The 19,361-nt window shown below is 43.9% G+C and overlaps 1 protein-coding gene across 1 annotated transcript in view; it reads left to right on the top strand.

Annotated features, from left to right (window-relative positions):
* The first annotated feature begins 559 nt into the window (after positions 1-559).
* The window catches only part of dgkzb (diacylglycerol kinase, zeta b), a 55,933-nt gene continuing 37,131 nt past the window's right edge, over positions 560-19,361 (top strand). Inside the window, exon 1 of the mRNA XM_084363567.1 lies at positions 560-1,446. Within this exon, the coding sequence (XP_084219693.1) occupies positions 1,238-1,446 (209 nt within the window). The 5' untranslated portion in view covers positions 560-1,237. The remainder of the gene's footprint in view (positions 1,447-19,361) is intronic.

The following is a 19,361-nucleotide window of genomic DNA, read 5'->3' as shown; positions in this document are numbered from 1 at the left end:
GGGTCGTTTTTAGAGAAAGGACTCAATCTGAGCTCCGTCCTCTTGGCCGCTGCACCTCCGTTTTAATTGGCTGTCAAAAATAACCCGGGCTCATCCTTCAGTTCCACCTCAGAGCGGGAACCCAGGGGATGAAGCCGCCACGTGCACGTGGTGAAGGGCCCTGCGTGGGCCTCGATGCGGCCGTGCGACCTCTGCTTTACTGCAGTACAAACTCTCTCTCTCTCTCTCGGTGTGGGCTGGTTCACCATCTTTATGTAAAACCTATGTGGGAGGGGAGCACCGAGCACATTGCAGAGTAGTGCTTCAGGAATGTGATCCAAGTGAGAGGCAGGCTGCAGTTCCCACAGCGAGAAACGCTGTCATGTTCACAAAATGTTCAGTTTGTTCTTTTCAGCGTCACAAAGCTCGACACATTCGTCTTCTGGCAGCTGAGGACGAGAAGACTGACGCCTTGTTGGCTTCTTGCTCCTCTGAACTGTCCCACAGCTCCAGAGAGGAGAAAATTAGTTCATTTCCTCCCTTTTTTCTTTGCAGCTGCACAGACTCAGAAGCTCCAGCAGGTGGCAAAACACTCACCTCGCCCCCTCGGCCAATCAGAGCAGGGAGAGCTGGGAGTGGGCGGGACATAGGAAAAAGAGAGGGAGAGCCACAGAGCTGAGATAAAAGTAAAGAGGACAGAGTGAAGAGAGCAGCAGAGACTCACGACTCCCGCAGAGAAAGACCAACAACAAGAAGCAACAGGTCGACAGAGAGGAGGAGGAAGAGGAGGAGGAGGAAGAGGAGGAGGAGTGCAGCTCCTTCTGCTCACTTCTCTTTGTGTTTTCTGTCAGAGGGTCAAACTTCCTGGATTTGCTGGTGAGCGTGTGCTGAGGGGAGACAGAGGAGCTGTGTTCAGACAGCATGAGGAGGAGTGAGGCTTCCTCAGGCTGGGAGTGTTAGGAGAAGGAAGGAAGGAAGGAAGGAAGGAAGTCAGTTTAGAGAAAGAAACCCCCTCCTCCCCACCACCACCTCCACCTCCACCTCCACCCTGCTTCTCCTTCCTACCCTGGGCTGTGACTTGACTTTGTTTTGAGTGCTTCCTGGTGTGAACTGAAGCTGAGCAGAGACACACGGAAGACCTGAAGCTGCACTTCCTGTGTCTGCTGTCAGAATGGCAGACTGCCGCTCAGCCCGTGTGAGCTCCGCGCTGACCTCAGACCAGCTGCGTTTGTGAGAGCAGCAGCAGAGAGGCAGAGCCATGGATCAGCAGCCTGAGGAGGAGCAGCCTGCTCAGCTGCAGGATGGAGGAGAGGGGCCCTTCACCTCCACCTCTGCAGCCTCCTCCTCCTCCTCCACCTCCACCTCCACCTCCTCAGCCTCCAACACCGAGCTGCCCTCCGTGGCCCCGGCCCCCCGCTGCCCCCACGCCAGCAGGACCTTCACCGGCCTGAGGATCTTCTGCAGGAGGTGAGTGTCCTCAGCACGCTGCAGCTCATCTCCACACCTCCTCCTCCTCACAGTGCGAGCTCAGCACGTTGTCACATACACAGGATGTGTTTTTAACTCTCTAACAGCTTTAAAGCAGCACTTCACAGGTTGTTGCACAGGAAGTGATGCGTGAGGCGGCACATTTTTAACTGAAAGATCTGTGAGATGTGGTCTGTTAACTTTACGCTTGGAAACAGGACGTGAAGTCACTGAAGAGCAGGATCAGCTCTGTCGGTGTGGATCAAGTCAAGTAGAAAATAAAATCCATTTAGTTTTTTTGAATCATAACTTGAGAAAGAGGTCATTCACTGACTTTCTTCCTGAAGAAGGTGATGTTATGAAACACGGGCGATGCCTGGCCATTCAGAGAAAATGTTTTCACGCCTTCATGTTGTTTCTCTGTGAGATCAGTTTTCCTTGTGGATGCAGGAGCTGCACACAGTTTCCTGTGTTCAGAAACGATTGTGTCGCGGTGTCCCATGTGGGACAGACGTCTCTGTTTCACTGACACAATCTTGAATCTTTGTGATGTTGACTGTTGGTTGGACGTTTTGATGACGTTGTGTTTTATATGCATTTGAATTGAGATCATTTTTGTGCCTCCAGCTGCAGGGAGAGGCTCATCGGAGCCAAGAGAAGAATCAAATTTGAGCTGAAACGATTGTAAACCGACAAACGGTCCAGAACCCAAAAATGCTCAGACAGAACCACATCTGAAGGCGTCGATGTGTAAAAAAACCTGCAGTTGCAGCTCTTCTACCAAACTCCCTCCATATTCCTGCTCTTTTTGTGGCGTAGCCCTCTGAAGCAGCTGTGGTCACCTCCACACAGCTCCAGGTGTAGTGATTGTTCCAGGTGCTCCAGTGTTTCTCTGTCTTTGATTCACTGAATTGAATCTTGAGACTTTGCAGTTTTTCAGTGTTCGTCAGACATTTGATGAAGTCCGGTTTAAGCAGGCTGTGATGGGCAGTTTTCATCGTTTCTAATGTTTCACAGACTGAAGCCTCCATCCAGAAACTGATGACAAAAACATAATTAGTTGGTTGGTAGTTAATTACTTGAGGCCCTTCATGTTGTGGCCGTCTCTGTGGTTTAAAGCGGTGGAGCCTGTACAGAAGCTGTCAGCAGGACTCTGACCCTGAAACACACAGCTGGACCGCCACACTGAACCAAATATAAACTGTGAGATCAGAATCAGCAAAAACTGAAGAAGACTTGATGTAGACTGATGTTCGGAAACGTGATGTCTGCAAGGCTGTTTTGGACCTTTTGAAGGTGTTTTGTTGAACCGAAAGAGATTCAGTTTAGTTCTGAGAGTTTAGTTGCTGCGTGGTGTAAAATGTGGCCGTCATAAAAACTTCAGACGTCTGTAACTGAAGTTAAAAAGATGTTTAAAATTAGACTGTAAAAACTTTAATTTTGAACGTTGGATGTCACAAAAACATGCCGGCCGTCCACTGGACGTCTTCTCAGCGTCTTTGACGACGCTGAGAAGCTTTTTGAGAAGTTTTTGCTCAGTGAGCAGATTTAAGAATCCAGAAATGACAAATTTCGCTTGAAGAAAATGACAGAAAGAACAATTAGTCGTTGCATCGTTTGGTAGACTGATGGAAAATCTGTAATATGTTTGTCACGACATCCAGCTGCTCGAACATGAAGCCGTGCGGGTTTGTTGTGTAGAGTCACTCCTGCCACATCTGTTTTTATTACCGGCCATCGGCTTCCTGCTGCAACACGACATGTCACTGATCTGATTCAAAGCTCGGCTGCTGATTCAGTCAGATAATAATTCATCCAACAGCAGATGAAGATAACAGCAGAACAGCTGATATCACATTTTGATGCAGAGTTTCTGTTGTGTACTTTAAATATATCCTGAATATGTGAATGAGGGGACTTGATGTGTTGCAGTGTTATGTTATATGGAGGATGATTAGTGCCACCAATGTCACTATAATTCAAATTTAAATACACTTTTCTATTGTTCATCCAAATGAGAGGTGTATGTGGCTGCTGGAGGATGAGATGTTTTATTGGTTTGTGAAGGTGAGACTTTAGCACTTAGGCTGGTACAAACTGACACGTTTTACAAGGAAACAAACAACTAACTGTTTTCATTTAAAGCTGAATTTACAAGAAGGAGACAATGATTCAGAATCTGTCAGAGACAGAGTTTCACAAAGTTTGTTCAGTTTCTCCATGAAACAACTCTTAAAATCACTACATTTGTAAAGGGAGTCTGGTGATGTTGTGGTGACTGGTTCAGTGGTTGGATCAGTTGAAACATCTGCTGCTGACACTGGCAGGTTAACAGAGACCAGACATGTCATTTACATCTCAGTGAAGCACCTGGAGATCAGACAGTGTCTTCTTCTTCTTCTTCTTCTTCTTCTTCTTCCTCCACCACAGAGGATGTCAGGTGGCGTGCTGTTACCATAACAACCATGGCCTCCTGCACTGACTTTATTTGACTGTTGCAGCTTCATATTACCTTCAGATGCACCTTGAGAACATCTGAATGTTAGGAACAGGGACAAACAGACGTGAACTGGCCCTTTAAAAACATGGAAACAAGTCAGAGTATTTTTATGTTTCCCGACCTGCTCGTTTGATCTGAACATGTGTAATGGTGGTTTATTCCTGGACACTTCCCATCTGCACTCACACTGTACACAGTTTACAGAGCATCAGTGAGCTCATGTTTCCAGCAGGAGGTCAAACTGAGCTGCACACTCACTTCCTGTTTGATGTCTGAGTAACATCACAGTGTGTGTGAGTCAGTGCTGCTCACTGTCTGTTAATGAGCTTCACACTCTGATGGAAAGTAACCGAGTACATTTACCCCAGTGCTTTACTTAAGTACACTTTAAGTTACTTGTACTTTGAGTCTATCCATTTCATGCTACTTCATACTTTTACTCCGCTACATTACAAGAACTGTACTTTACTTCGGTTTATTCATTGATTTGCCGTCATCGTCTGGTTGATGCTGCAGCACAGAGACGCGTCCACGCAGCAGACGCACTGTGTTTATACCAAGATCATCATTTACAGACTGAACGTTACAAACAAAACATTATATTCTGGTAATATAATACAATATTATATGATATATTATATTATACTACATTGTATCATAAGATAGTATGATATGATATGTTGTTTTATAGTATAATATCATATCACACAGTGTAATAACAGTGACGGGGACGTTCTGTCGTGTTTCTTCACTTTGAATCAATCGGCAGAATAAATGTTGGCAGTGTCCGTGTCTGCAGACCAGGCAGATGTTTCTTTACGTTGAATTTCAGATTTTATCTTCATCACTGTGTTTGTGCTCAGGTCAGGTTTAGGTTCAAAAACCAGTTGGTCAGGGTTAGAAAAACATCGTGCTGCCTCTGTCGCCACAGACGCGGCTGGAAAATGTCAAATGTCATCCGCACAAATGTTGAAACGTCGTCTTGAACAGTGGTCTCTGGCTGGGCAGCTGTCCGTCACCATCCCTCCAGCTCCTGACGCAGGAGTCAGCGCAGTCACATGTAGCGTGACATGATATGAGACGTGTGGCGATGTGCGTGTGGCACGTTAACATGTACAGATGTGAACGCTTCATTCAGGTGGCTTGGCTGTGATGTATTCTGTCAATGTTGGTTGTAATATTTCTGTATTTTTACCTTAATAAGATGGAAAATGCAGGACCTTTCCTTTTAATGGAGTATTTCTACATTGCTGTATTAGTACTTTTACTTCAGTATTCAGTACTTAGATCCTCTCGTGGACCCACAGTATGAACGGCTGTGACTGGGCTGGTGTGTCACATCCTAAATATGCTCCGCTGTGAATAAAAAGGTAACAAGTGCAGGTTCAGGTTCAGTCAGGTGGTTAGTTTAATCTCCCAGTGATCTCCCATGGTCCTCTAATTATAGCTGCTATTAATGGATTGGCAGAGCAATTAATTAAAAGCGGTCATTTTTAGAGCCTGATGGGAATATTTCACTCCAGAGGAGAAGATTCAATCTGCACATCTCCGAAGACTCAGCTCCTCTTCCTCCTCTGCAGACAGTCAAGGGCTTTAAAGGAGAAGCTGCTGTGTACTCTGAAGTATCCTCAGCTCCGTGTAGTAAAAGTACTGCAGTACAGTCAGCTTCGTGTAGTAAAAGTACTGCAGTACAGTCAGCTTCGTGTAGTAAAAGTACTGCAGTACAGCTTCATGTATGAAGTATTCTCAGCTTTGTGTCAGTAGTTTAAGTACACAAATATTATCAGCTTCATTTATTTACTTTATTACTTTTTCTTTATTAATTTTTATTCTGTTTTGTGTTAATTCAATAAAAACATTAAAGATAAAAATAAACGTGGGCATTAAATAACTAAAATGTCACATAATTTATTTTATCTTTGTATTAAATCCCTTTTTAATCATTTCATTAAATTTTCTTAGTTAATTATTTAATTAATTATTTTAATTAACACATTTCCATATGTATTTATGAATTATCTTACAAAATGCAACAGGAAAAGAATACAGATACGGAAATAAAGAAACTTTAAATGAATAAATGAAATGGGAAATCAATACAGATGCAAATTAAAGCAGAAATATAGATTTCTGTCACATTTTCTGAATTTGTTGATGCCATTTCTTGGTAGAAATGATCAGAAAGAATTTAAGAGGATTGTGATGCAACACATGAGTTTTAATAAACAGTCCGCGGTCAATAAATCAGTTCCTGTAGCTTGTGTAACTTTCCATTACTTTAAATTTGTGCTTTGGGGCCAAACGCTTCATCTGGGGGACATTACAATCTGCACATTATTTTGTCATGCAGCCGAATAAAAGTATCAAACCACCTGTTGAAGGGCAGCAAACAGCAGCGTCCGGCTCCCTGGGAACTGACCTGAGACCAGTCTTTAAACACAGCGCGAGCGTGTGCTCCTGCAGTGACGCGGCCTCTGTTGTAAGATGATACGATTGATTGGACAGATTACTAATTATCGGTCTGTCAGAGTCACAATCAGGATGATGAGTGGACGTGCTGCCCGATGCTTCCCTCTCTAACCTGATTAGCGCTGACAGGCAGGCCGGCTGTTTGTGAGTCAGTCCTCAGATCTGCAGTCTGTCAGTCACTGCTGCTCTGAGGATCCACCCGTCGTCACGTCTCTGCAGTGATGCTGCTGTTGTGACTTTAACATTTAAAAATCACCTGATGCAGCCTGATGACAATTCAGTACCTGCAGAACCAAAGCTGCCGTCCACTGCAGGCAGAGGTCGATGTCTGAGTGTGTTCAGGCCTCCGGCCTGGTGGATGCAGCACGCTGGTGTCTGTATGACAGGGTGAAGCTAACAGCTGCAGCAGCTGCTTCAAGCAACACGTTTCACTCCCAACACGTCAAACACAGCAGCCGGGCAGTGGCCTTCAAGCCATGACGCTCTGCCTGCACCTGTAGTCAGTTTGCACGGTCAAAGTGGCAATAACATTTTATATGCAACGTCCGGTAAGACTTTCAAAATAAAGCTTGCTGACAAACAGTTGGAGCCTGTAGCTAGTTTCAGAATGGGAGGTGTCAGGAGGTTTCAGATGTTTGCTAGCATGGCTGCAGAATCAAACAGGAAGTGAACAAACTGAGTTTGGTCTAAACTCTTCTCTCTGTCTGTGACGCTCCTTCAGCCTCACTGTTTGAGACCAAACATGTCAAAGTCGGCTCTGCTTCAGAGGACCAGTCTGGTGTCGTACATGCTCAGTCATGTCTCTGTTACGCTGTGTAGATTATCCACATACAGGCAGAGCAGCCGGCGTTGCACTGCGACATCTACAGACTGATGATCTCACTCAGCTTTCTCTCCTCTGATGCAACTTCCAGCTGGATCTGATGAACAAAACCTCATTCAGAAAAAGTACATTTTTATATTTCTGTAGGTTTGAGTCAACAAATCTCAGGCGCTTGCTTTTCTTCCTTTTCTTCTCATCTTAGTTTCTACTCTTGTTCTCCTCACAACAGTAACTTTAAGAACAAGCAACTATTAAAAATCCAGTAGGATTAAAACAAGATGTCTTAAAGGTCCACTTTGTAAGAAAGTTGATTTTTGAGTCTCATTCCCGGCTCGTCAGATGCAACTTTCAAGATGCAAGATCAACTTTATTACGAAGTGGACCTTTAACAAGCCAAATATGAGAAGTAAGTGAAATCTGAAATATGAAAAAGATCATAGAAAATAATAACTTTAACTAAAAAAACCTAACAACTAAATTGTCATAAATACACATCAGAAAGGTCCAAACAAACAAAAACTGAAGAACGTTCCTGTGAGATTTATCTGTTCGTCTTGATTTGCTTCAGTGTGTCTGACGTTGGTGCTTTGGATGAGTCACAGAAGAAGTTTAAATGACGTCTGTCTTAAATAACAGAAGATACGATTTTACTTTATCTTCCACAGATAGATGATAATCATTTATGCATTTCACACACATTAACACGTAAAGAACGCAGCAGCCTGGTCAGCGGCCCCACGCGTTAGTTTGACTCTGTGTTCACGCTCGAGTGCAGAAAGAAGAACGGATGGTTCATACAGACTTCCCCTCAGGAGACTGAGGTTGGAGTCCCACGTGTGACCAAGTGTCAAGACCGACTTGCTTTTAAAGACACAGTTCACCTAAAAACAAGAATTCAGTTTTAGTTTTTAAACTCCAAAACATACAGACATCAAATGACTCCATGCAGCTCGTCCGGTGTAATCCAAGTCTCCAGAGATCCCGAACTGATTTAAAAAGACGTTATTTACACCCTCGACGTGCGGTCGAGCTCGTGCACCCACTTCAGACGGGGTGCACGCTGACACTTTTTATCTCAGCAGCTACGTGAAGATTTCAGCTTATAAAGGGTGTGAAGATCAGCTCCTCAGGTCGGTCTGTGATCTCCAGGCTTCTGCAGACTGTGACTACAGCAGACGAGCTGTTTGGAGACATTTGACAGTCTCCAGCTGCTTCAGCTGTTTAGCAGAGAGCTGCAACGCTGGGTGAACTGTTGTACTGTTCCTTTAAGTGAGAGACGAGAGCTCTTCCTCCGGCCTGAAGAAGCTGCAGCTCGCACTTATTTACATGTTTCTCAGTCCTTCTCATTCTGATCTCTCTACACACACACACACACACACACACACACACACACACACACACACACACACACACACACACACACACTGTCAGGATCGAATGGTGTTGTGTGAAATGGACTCCGGCTCTCATTCAGTTTCATTGAGGCTCCTCCAGTCTGACAGACCACGCCCCTGTCAGTGATGTCACAGCAGGTCGTGCACCTTTGACAGATGATCAATGACATCACTGGATGTTTTCGGCCCAGAGTTCGGTCTCTGAGGCTCCTCCTCCCTCTGGCAGCGACGGTGCTAGCAGACAATGATCACCTGAATGTGCGGCTCCGCTCGGTTTACTGCATCAAACATATCTGGTTTTGTTGCTGCACAGCTGGAAATGACTTCATACTCGTGAAGTATTAAGTATGAAGTTATCAGTCCATGCAGCAAGAAGATTGTACTTTGTACTTTAAAGATCAAATTTCTTGAGTCCAGACTTACCAGAGCAGTAATAAGTGGAAAAAACACTGAATACAAGCAACAGATTCTCAATCCATCTTTTTCATCACATTCTTAGTTTTTGTTTCCAAAGAAGAGGCAAAAAACCTAATCACCAATTTTAGTGGAAAAAATGTTCTGTGGCTTCACTTTATCATGAAGCTTGTTTTACCAGTAAACTGCTCAGATTTCTGACTAACTGAGGCATAAAAGACAGATTCATGATCGATTTAAGAGCTTTCCATGAAATAGAAACTAACAAAGACCTTGAAAGTAGCTCGGTTCACACCTGGCACTACAGCGTCTTGAGATGCATCTCGAGTGATGTGTGGTCTGATGTCACTTCCTGCTCTGTGTGAAACAAACCCGTCCATCACTGGGACAAACAGACTCCATGTTTCTACTCAAAGACAGAAAGAAGTTCATGTAGAACATTTGCTGAATTAACCAGAAGGAACAAATCAGTCAGAATCAGTCAGAGACAGAGTTTCACACAGTTTATAAAGTGTCTCCAACTCAACAACTCACTAAACTGACACATTTGTTAAGGGAGTCTGGGGACAAAGAAGTCGCCTATACTGGTTACTGGTTAGTGTGTTTGTAAAATGTGACATGTTTAGATCAATAACATGTTTCTTCTTTCATAAATTGAGTGTAAATGGTGAAATCAGTGTAAACAGTGTGTTCAAACAGCTGCTAAATGTTGGCAGGTAAGACTTTAGCACTTTAGACACAGAAGCAGACAGGCTGGTACAGCCATGCTGCCACAAACTGACACTTTTTACAAGGAAACAAACAACTGACTGTTTTCATTTAATGCTGAAGTTACAAGGAGACAATGATTCAGAGTCTGTTGTAGCCGTTTAACACAGTTTGTTTAGTTTCTCCTCATGAAACAACTCTTAAAATGAGCAGATTTGTTAAGGGAGTCTGGTGACTGTCTCCCTCTTCACCTCCTTGCTGTTGTTGACTGTAGCTGATGTGGCTGCTTTGACCTTTAGTATGTTGGTGTTCAGGTTTGCCGTCTGCTGTAATGCACAATGTTTTCAGGTTGTTGTAAATAGTTGTCACTAGCTATCAGATGTAAGTTATCCTGGCCTCTCAAATTAATACAAAGAGAAGGAACGTAAAGCAACATTAACACTGACGTCATTATATAGACGACCCCTCAGCACCTCCAGCTGTGACTGAGCTCCCGTGTCCCTGGGTTAGTAAATCACTTTAAAACAAGACAATTAATCTCATATGTTCAAATCTAAGATTTAACATCTGGGCAATAACAGAACTGTTTGCGGTGTGGTTTGTGTGACACGTACAAACATGAATGTATGTGTGGTTTGTAGAAATGTGACTGGGCTGGCCCTGATCTAGTGGTTTGACAGTTTTGGTTTTGTAATCCCCAGCTCCACCGCTGTAGTGTCAGTCTTGGTCGTGAATGGCTCTGCGGTCAGGATAGCAGCAATAAATATGCAACATCTGGTTGGACTTTCAAAATAAAGTGTCTAAAGCTAATAAACAGTTGTTTGGTCAGGTTTAGGTAACAAAACTACTTGGTTAGGAAAAGATCATTTATGTGCAGTGTTGGGGAAGCTACTAGCTTATAAAACTACATGTAGTTCAGCCTGGCAGCAGTTTGAACAAACTACTGCTAAAAAAAGTAGCTTTAGCAACTACTTATACTCATTACACTCATTTAACTCAGCGTTAAATCAATCAACATATGGTGAATATGAAACAAATATAATAGCCTACAGAAACTTCACATGCCAGCAGAAATATGCCTCTCAACTCAAGTTTTACTTTTTAAAGAACAAAAGCTGACATGTTGGTGAACATCACAGGAGCTTCAGAGGCGCTGACACTTCGGCACCAGAACCAGATGCCAGGGCAGAATCGCTTGTTGACCCGACACATGAGCCGTCTCTCAAAGTTTTTATCAGACAGCCGGCTCCGTTTGGCTCTAAAACATCTTCACCAACACTGAGAAGCATCTATCCAACATGTACATGCTCACATATGACCATGGCTGGGCCGGGTAGTGGGAGGGTCCGTGACGTGCTGGTGCCGTATGAGCACTGCCTTCCTCGGCACAAAGACCCGCCCACTCTGCTGCCAGGGCGAGCCAATCAGAGGCAGCGCTGGCTTAGCATGTCATGACGTGTCTCATGCCCTTTTACAAAGAAAAATAAAATTTATATTATATAGGTCTTTTTTTATAAAAAGAAATATTTCATGTTATTGGCCAAAATTGTAGTTTGTAAATTGAGTAGTTAAACTACAAAAAATGACCCAAAAAGTAGTTTAACTACCAGCAAGTTACAGCAAATTGTAGTTAAACTATGTAGTTCAACTCCCCGACACTGTTTATGTGTTAAAGGGCCTCTTTGTAAGAAAAGTTGATTTTGGAGTCTCGTTCCTAACTTATCAAATACTGACGGACGGTAGGTCTGACAATGAAGACCTTTAACTTACATGACTTAAAAACTAAACACTCTTGACTTTTGTTCACTAATGGGACGTAAACGGTCTCTGGAGGGTGAGTCCACCGGATGATCCACAGAACCGACCCCGGACTTATCTCGCTCTTTAAATGACTGAAGGAACTACAGCGTCAAAGTTAGAAGTGTAGGCCTCTGACCCGGAGCTGCATACAGAGCTGGAGTCTGTAGTCCTCAAACCAGAAGTCAGTTAGCATGTTAGCATGTTAGCACTTCCTGTTCCCTCGTCTCAAAGTCAGTGAGTCTGTTGAATGTGTTTTCAGTTAAATGTGAAATAAGGTGTGTGGTTACCACAGGCGGGAGATATCTACATGCATCATTCAACGTCCTCACAGCGAACACGGAGACTCGTCTCCTCACTAGTCCGTCTTTACAGGCCCACTTTAGTTACACACTGTTCTCACTCTGACTTTACAACTCGTACATTGATCAGTTTATAGAAAACCTGGATAGTAATTGTGCAGTAAGACGCTCAGTGGTGGAGACGTTTGAGTCATGGGACCGTGATGTCGTCTGTTTGTAGCCTAGCATTAGCTTTTTACTGCTACACATTTAATTTACGTTCATCTGTGGAGATTATCTGATGAACAGAACGCAGCAGTGAATCATTACAACACGTTTTAACAAATCAACAGAAACAAACAGAAATGGTCCATCTCCACTGATGCAACGTCTGTCTGTCCGTCTGTCTGTCCTTCTGTCCGTCTGTCTGTCTGTCTGTCTGTCCGTCTGACATCCACGTTGTTCAGGCTGCAACATGTCAGCACCGCTCTGTGGTTCATGTGATAAATGTGGTTCAGACGTTCATGTTCGTGTTCACCCACTTGTCATCTTGCACCATCAACTGACTAATTTTTGGTGTGTGTGTGTGTGTGTGTGTGTGTGTGTGTGTGTGTGTGTGTGTGTGTGTGTGTGTGTGTGTGTGTGTGTGTGTGTGTGTGTGTGTGTGTGTGTGTGTGTGTGTGTGTGTGTGTGTGTGTCACAGCTATATAAGGATCTGGGTTAGTGCATGAGCCGGTCTTTGAGGAGACAGAAACGTCTCAGTGTGTCGTTCAGATGAAGTCAGAGCAGGTCGATTACAACCTGGACCAGGTGGACCGCTGAGCAGACATGTTGATGAGGTGAAACCTGAGAGAGAGTGTGTGTGTGTGTGTGTGTGTGTGTGTGTGTGTGTGTGTGTGTGTGTGTGTGTGTGTGTGTGTGTGTGTGTGTGTGTGTGTGTGTGTGTGTGTGTGTGTGTGTGTGTGTGTGTGTGTGTGTGTGTGTGTGTGTGTGTCGGCACCCAGGGATTACACAGACCCATTTCCTGGGCTATCTTTGTCACTCGCTTGCCCTGTTTCTATAAATAGTCTGGTCCAGGAGGGACTCTCGAGGAGGAGGAGGAGCAGGAGGAGGTGGAGGAGGAGGAGGAGGAGCAGCTAGAAGAGGTGCAGAAGGAGTTGATGGGTCAAGGAGGAGGAAGAGGAGGAAGAATAAGAGGCTGATAAGGAGAGCCAGAGGAGAAGGAGGTAGGAAAAGAAGGAGAGGAGGAGGAAAAACAAGAGGGCCAGAAGGAGGAGGAGGAGGAGGAGGAGGAGGAGGAGGAAGAAGAGGAGCACCTTGAGGAAGAGGAGAACTGAGAGAAGAAGAAGGAAGACGAGGAGCAGGAGGGCCAGAGAGGAGTGAGACTACAAAGAGGACCTAGAAGAGTGAGAGGAGGAGGAGGAGGAGGAGGAGGAGGAGGACTGGACAAAGAAGAAGAGGGCCTGAAGCAGAAGGAAGAGGCAGAGGAGGAGGAGCTAGAAGAGGAGAAAGAAGAGGAGCAGAAGGAGTAGATGGGTCATAAGGAGGAGGAAGATCAGAGCCATCGTAAAGGAAGAAACAGGAGGAGTAGGACCAGATAGAGGAGTGAGACCACAGCGAGGAAGAATAAGAGAAGAGGAAGAGAAGGAAAAGAGGAGGAGCAGAAGGAGTAAGGTGGTAGGATGGGAAGAAGAAGAAGAAGATGATCGTAAGGGGGTGAATCCCAACATCTGCTCTGAGTCTGTGATGTGAACTGATGTGACCACCAGAGGGCAGCAGAGTGACACCAAAGGGACAGAAGAAGTCCTGTATCAGTGATGTCAGTGTCATAATGAGCTGACTAACAGCAGGGAGGTCGTCCTGATCACACTTATTAACCAGCTTTGTCTCCTCTGACTGGCTGGCTGACTGGCTGACTGACTGGCTGGCTGACTGGCTGACTGATACATTACTGTATTCATCCTCTCCCTCTCTCAGAAAGCTGATCTCTCACTCTCGCCTGGTCCAGAGTCAGTTTTCTCCAGTGGAAGCAGAGCAGCATCAGAGCTCAGGATCTCTGCAGTTATCTGACCTACATCAGCTGGTTCTGACGAGTCTCAACCTGCGGCTCTTTGAGTTCAGGCCCAAGTCTCAAAACCTGCAGCTCCTCTAACGGCCACCAGAGGCTCCACCAGCGAGTCAGTCCCATAAGAGTCCATGTTAAAATGTGTTTCCAGCAGAAATCAACATGTTCACAGCTGGTTTCTGTCGATAACTGATCCCTTCATCACAACTTTTATACAACTCACTGCTTTAAATTATATTAAGGCTAATGTTATGCATCATTAGGGGGCGTGGCCTCTTTCAGAGACAGGTAGCTGTGAGCTGTCTGTTTTAAATCATCTCCAGCTGCTTCAGGTGTTCAGCAGAACGCTGCAACTCTGTTTTACTGTGAAGCTCCAGAAATGTTCTGTGGACTTCACCTGAGTTTATATCATCAGGAGGAGATGACTGAGCCTGACTTTATATCATCAGGAGGAGACGATGGCTGAGCCTGACTTTATGTCATCAGGAGGAGATGATGACTGAGCCTGACTTTATATCATCAGGAGACGATGGCTGAGCCTGACTTTATATCATCAGGAGGAGATGATGACTGAGCCTGACTTTATATCATCAGGAGGAGATGATGACTGAGCCTGACTTTATATCATCAGGAGGAGATGACTGAGCCTGACTTTATATCATCGGGAGGAGACGATGACTGAGCCTGACTTTATATCATCGGGAGGAGACGATGGCTGAGCCTGACTTTATATCATCGGGAGGAGACGATGGCTGAGCCTGACTTTATATCATCGGGAGGAGACGATGACTGAGCCTGACTTTATATCATCAGGAGGAGATGATGACTGAGCCTGACTTTATATCATCAGGAGGAGACGATGACTGAGCCTGACTTTATATCATCAGGAGGAGATGATGACTGAGCCTGACTTTATATCATCAGGAGGAGATGATGACTGAGCCTGACTTTATATCATCAGGAGGAGATGATGACTGAGCCTGACTTTATATCATCAGGAGGAGACGATGGCTGAGCCTGACTTTATATCATCAGGGGGAGACGATGACTGAGCCTGACTTTATATCATCAGGAGGAGATGATGACTGAGCCTGACTTTATATCATCAGGAGGAGACGATGGCTGAGCCTGACTTTATATCATCAGGAGGAGATGATGACTGAGCCTGACTTTATATCATCAGGAGATGATGACTGAGCCTGACTTTATATCATCAGGAGATGATGACTGAGCCTGACTTTATATCATCAGGAGGAGACGATGGCTGAGCCTGACTTTATATCATCAGGAGGAGACGATGACTGAGCCTGACTTTATATCATCAGGAGGAGATGATGACTGAGCCTGACTTTATATCATCAGGAGACGATGGCTGAGCCTGACTTTATATCATCAGGAGGAGACGATGGCTGAGCCTGACTTTATATCATCAGGAGGAGATGATGACTGAGCCTGACTTTATATCATCAGGGGGAGATGCAGCTGGACTCTGTATTTAAGGGGAATCTGATCTGCAGGAATTAAGTATTTAACAGATCAGGCAGGAGTCTGATCTGTTAACTGAGCCGAGCCGGCAGGTTTCACTGGTTCATTTTGTCTCCATCCTCTCATCCATCCTCATTCATCCTCTCATCATCCTCTCACCTGTTTATTTGTACACGTTGGTTATAATTCCAACATGATGCGACTCTTTATTAAGCCATGCATGAAAATAAACCTCATCAATAATCCAGTTTGTCCTTCATCCCTTCATCTGTCACGGAGCTCTAATTTCAGCGACAACAGAACAAAGTGCAACATGTCGTCCGTCATTAATGATGCAAGCACCACCACAGCCAATCAGTGAGAAGATCAGAGGTAGAACTGAAGTCAGGATGTACTCGAGTACTTTTGGATTTACTTGAGTATTTGCAGTTTCTTCCGCTCCACGACATCCCAGAGCTTTTCTTACTTTATTGTTCTTGTTTACTTTTTGTTTCTGACATGACACACGTCAACGTTTCAGCTGGTTTTAGTTTTTATTTTGTCACAATCCCAAAATGTTGAAAACACTGGTTCATTCTTTAGCTACAGGTTTTATTTTATAAGCTCTCCGTATATTTGTATGGAGGACTGAAACTGCCAAAATTGATAAATATAACTCAGTAAATAAGTAAATGTGCAATTTAGGCATCCATGTGACATAAATTGGCATTTCTGTTTTTATATACCTTTGTATTAATTTCCCTAATTATCTCATTTGTTTTATTGATAAATGTATTATTTTTTTAAGTAATCAATTTATTTACGTATTCATTTACACATTATCTTGCAAAATGCAACGGGGAAAGAAAACAGAAATAAATGTGTAAAAAATAAACTTAAAAATGAATACATGAATGAATAAAATGAGAAAGTAAAAATGTCAAACAAATGAAATAAAGAGCAGGTTGAACACAGGAGTTAAATACAGAAGCAAATAAAAACTGAAATATCAATTTATGTCACATTTTCTGAATTAATTTGTGGCGACCGCTGGATGTGACTGCATGAATGGAGCAGAGCCTTCAGTGGGCTCCCCCCACTGGATGTGTGATGAACTGCAGTAAACAATGGTGGAACAATGTCTCCCTCTCCTGGTTCATGACGGCCGGTCCCACTGCTGCTGTCTGGTGACGGTAACACAAGAGTAATCAGTAACATGTTACTCTTCACAGACGGTATTATTGTTAAGTAATGTATTGCTTCCAAATCAAAACGGTAATATGTAATCCATTACATTGTGGCAGCACTGCAGCTGAGTAAATGGCAGCGTGTAGTTCAGAGTTGAGAGGTGAGGCTGGTTTTATATAGACTGAGCAGCTCCTCGGTGGGTCAGGAGCTGCTGATCTTTTAAGCCTCTTCCAGGTGATTTGTCTCCTCGTTTAAAGGCACCAACCAGGAAGTCGCACCGTCCACACGAGATCTGCTCACGTCACACAGGTCACAGAGCTGCAGGGTGACGTGTTTCTGTAGTCTGACCCTGGAGTTATTATCGCCCTGCTTCCCTCTGAGGGGTTTTTTAATTGGATTTTGGATTATGGCAGAAAATAATCTGTGTCAAACACAAGTTTATGATACTTACACGTTGAGTTCAGTGAGTTAATGATCACAGATGAGCGTTGAGGAGCCACCGCAGGCTGTCTGACTACACTGTAACGTGATGAGTGAGAATAGTTTGATGTCATGGTGAACTCATGAGGGTCATCTCAGTCTGGGCTGGGACACTAATGGAAGACACTGTGCATTGTGGGAAATGAATGTAATTGAGTACAATTTTGAGGAACTTGTACTTTGAGTATTTCTGCTTCAACTGCACCACATTGCAGAGGGAAACATTGTACTTTTCTGCTCCACGACATTTACCTGACAGCGTTGTTACTTTGTGAAATTAATAATTTTACACACAAAACATCTGAAGAGTTAATAAAATCCTGACAGCTTTTACGCTGATGCAGGCAGAATGAGCAGGTTACAGTTTGTGAACACAACATTAATTATGTTTGTAGCTTCAAGGGCTGCAAGAAATAATTATTCTCATTAGTGATTAATCTGTCCAATATTTTTTGGCCCATAAAAACTCTGACGTCTCCAGATGTCTTGTTTTGTCACAGATATTCAGTTTTAAAGTTTTAAAGTCATAAAGCTAAACATAAAGAGCTTTCTGTGCTCCTCCTGCCTGCAACCTTCTACGAACACAGTAAACACATTTCTGGGAGTGACGGGGGATACACCATTATTATTTTGAAGAAAGCTCATCAGAGAATTTTCTTTTTAAGACAGATGAACAGATGAACAGATGTGGTGTTTCCAGGCCATGGTTTGGTGTCGTTTTATCGAGCAGCAGCAGCAGCAGAGAGCATCCTTACCTTTAGAAAAACTGTCCGTCAGCAGAGGATCAGAGACGGCTGAACATGGTGGTGCACACTGCATCACAAATCACCCGGTGTGATCTTCCACCTCCACCAGAAATCTACAATGCTAGATTACAATAAGGGCCTCGAGGTTAGAAAGGACTCGTCCCACCCCTCTCTCAGGGCGGCTAGTCCCCACAATGGGTGCTACTGTAGTTCCTCTCCACACAGTTTCATTGTATTCATGTATTTATTCTATTCATGTGATTTGATCTTATCTGTTCACACTCCTTTAATGTATTTTATGAGTGAGCTCATCGAGACTAATCACATTCACTTGTGTTGACGTACTGTATTTTAGTGGCTGTTTGAAGCTGCTGTTAGAATATTTTTTAGTAGATCCTATTTCATGATTTACAGTTCTGATCTGTGGCATTTTTAATCCTGCTAGTGTAGATGTTAAAGGAGCAGTCTGTAGTTCTGCTGAAATGTTAATGAGCAGAGAAAGATTGTCATTGGCTGATATTTTTTTTTCTGCCTAACAAACTAAATAATCAAACTCTGAATAAACCGAACAAACAAACTGACCTCAAAGGACAACACACTTTATACTGTTTTACTCTGTTTGTACATGGCGGACCCTGCCACCTTTCTAGCTTCTAACAGTGTTCTGGGACCTTATTTTCCTCTGAGAACAGCTGGTTTATTCACTGATGGAAAACGTTTGTATTATTACCTCATTAATATTGTAAATATTAAAATTCTGACTTTGAATTTCTTCTTCAAAACTACAGAGGGCTCCGTCAGGAAGAAGTTTAGAAGTTTGTGTCACAAAGATCTTTTTTCATCCTTATCAAAAGAACAAAACAGGATAATCTGTGACTCTGAGGGAAACGTCCGCCTGGTTGCCGTGCCGCTCACTCCATAGTAACGACAAAAGCAGCCAACAGAATCTGATTCCTCGATAATTAGCCTCGTTATCAACACAAGTTTAAATCTGTAAATCTGAAGTCACGGCACAGCTTCAGCACACAGGATGTATGAGATATATTAACATGCAGCCTCCCTTCCTGTTATTTTATTTCTTTTTAATCGGATCCATAATGCAGCAGCGCCACAGCCTTGAAGTGTTAATGAAGAGTATTCTGGGATGTTGGAGTGGGCTGGCGGCTCCATTCATCTCCAGACAGGCTGCATTGAAGTGAGCGATTACAAAAGGACGAGCTGCTCTTGAATCAGGCCTGTTGATGGACTGGTCCCAGGTCAGCCGCTCGGTCCGGCCTGAAGCAGAGAGACACTGAGCTGAAACTGACCTGAGAGACACTGAGCTGAAACTGAGAGACACTGAGATGAAGCTGACCTGAGAGACACTGAGATGAAACTGACCTGAGAGACACTGAGATGAAACTGAGAGACACTGAGCTGAAACTGACCTGAGAGACACTGAGATGAAACCGAGAGACACTGAGATGAAACTGAGAGACACTGAGATGAAGCTGACCTGAGAGACACTGAGATGAAACTGAGAGACACTGAGATGAAACTGAGAGACACTGAGATGAAGCTGACCTGAGAGACACTGAGATGAAACT

The sequence above is a fragment of the Pagrus pagrus genome, assembly GCF_965226575.1.
Source record: "Pagrus pagrus genome assembly, chromosome: 10".
Lineage (NCBI taxonomy): Eukaryota > Metazoa > Chordata > Actinopteri > Spariformes > Sparidae > Pagrus > Pagrus pagrus.
The sequence above is the reverse complement of the archived record's forward strand: the minus strand, read 5'-3'. Positions and strand labels throughout refer to the sequence as shown.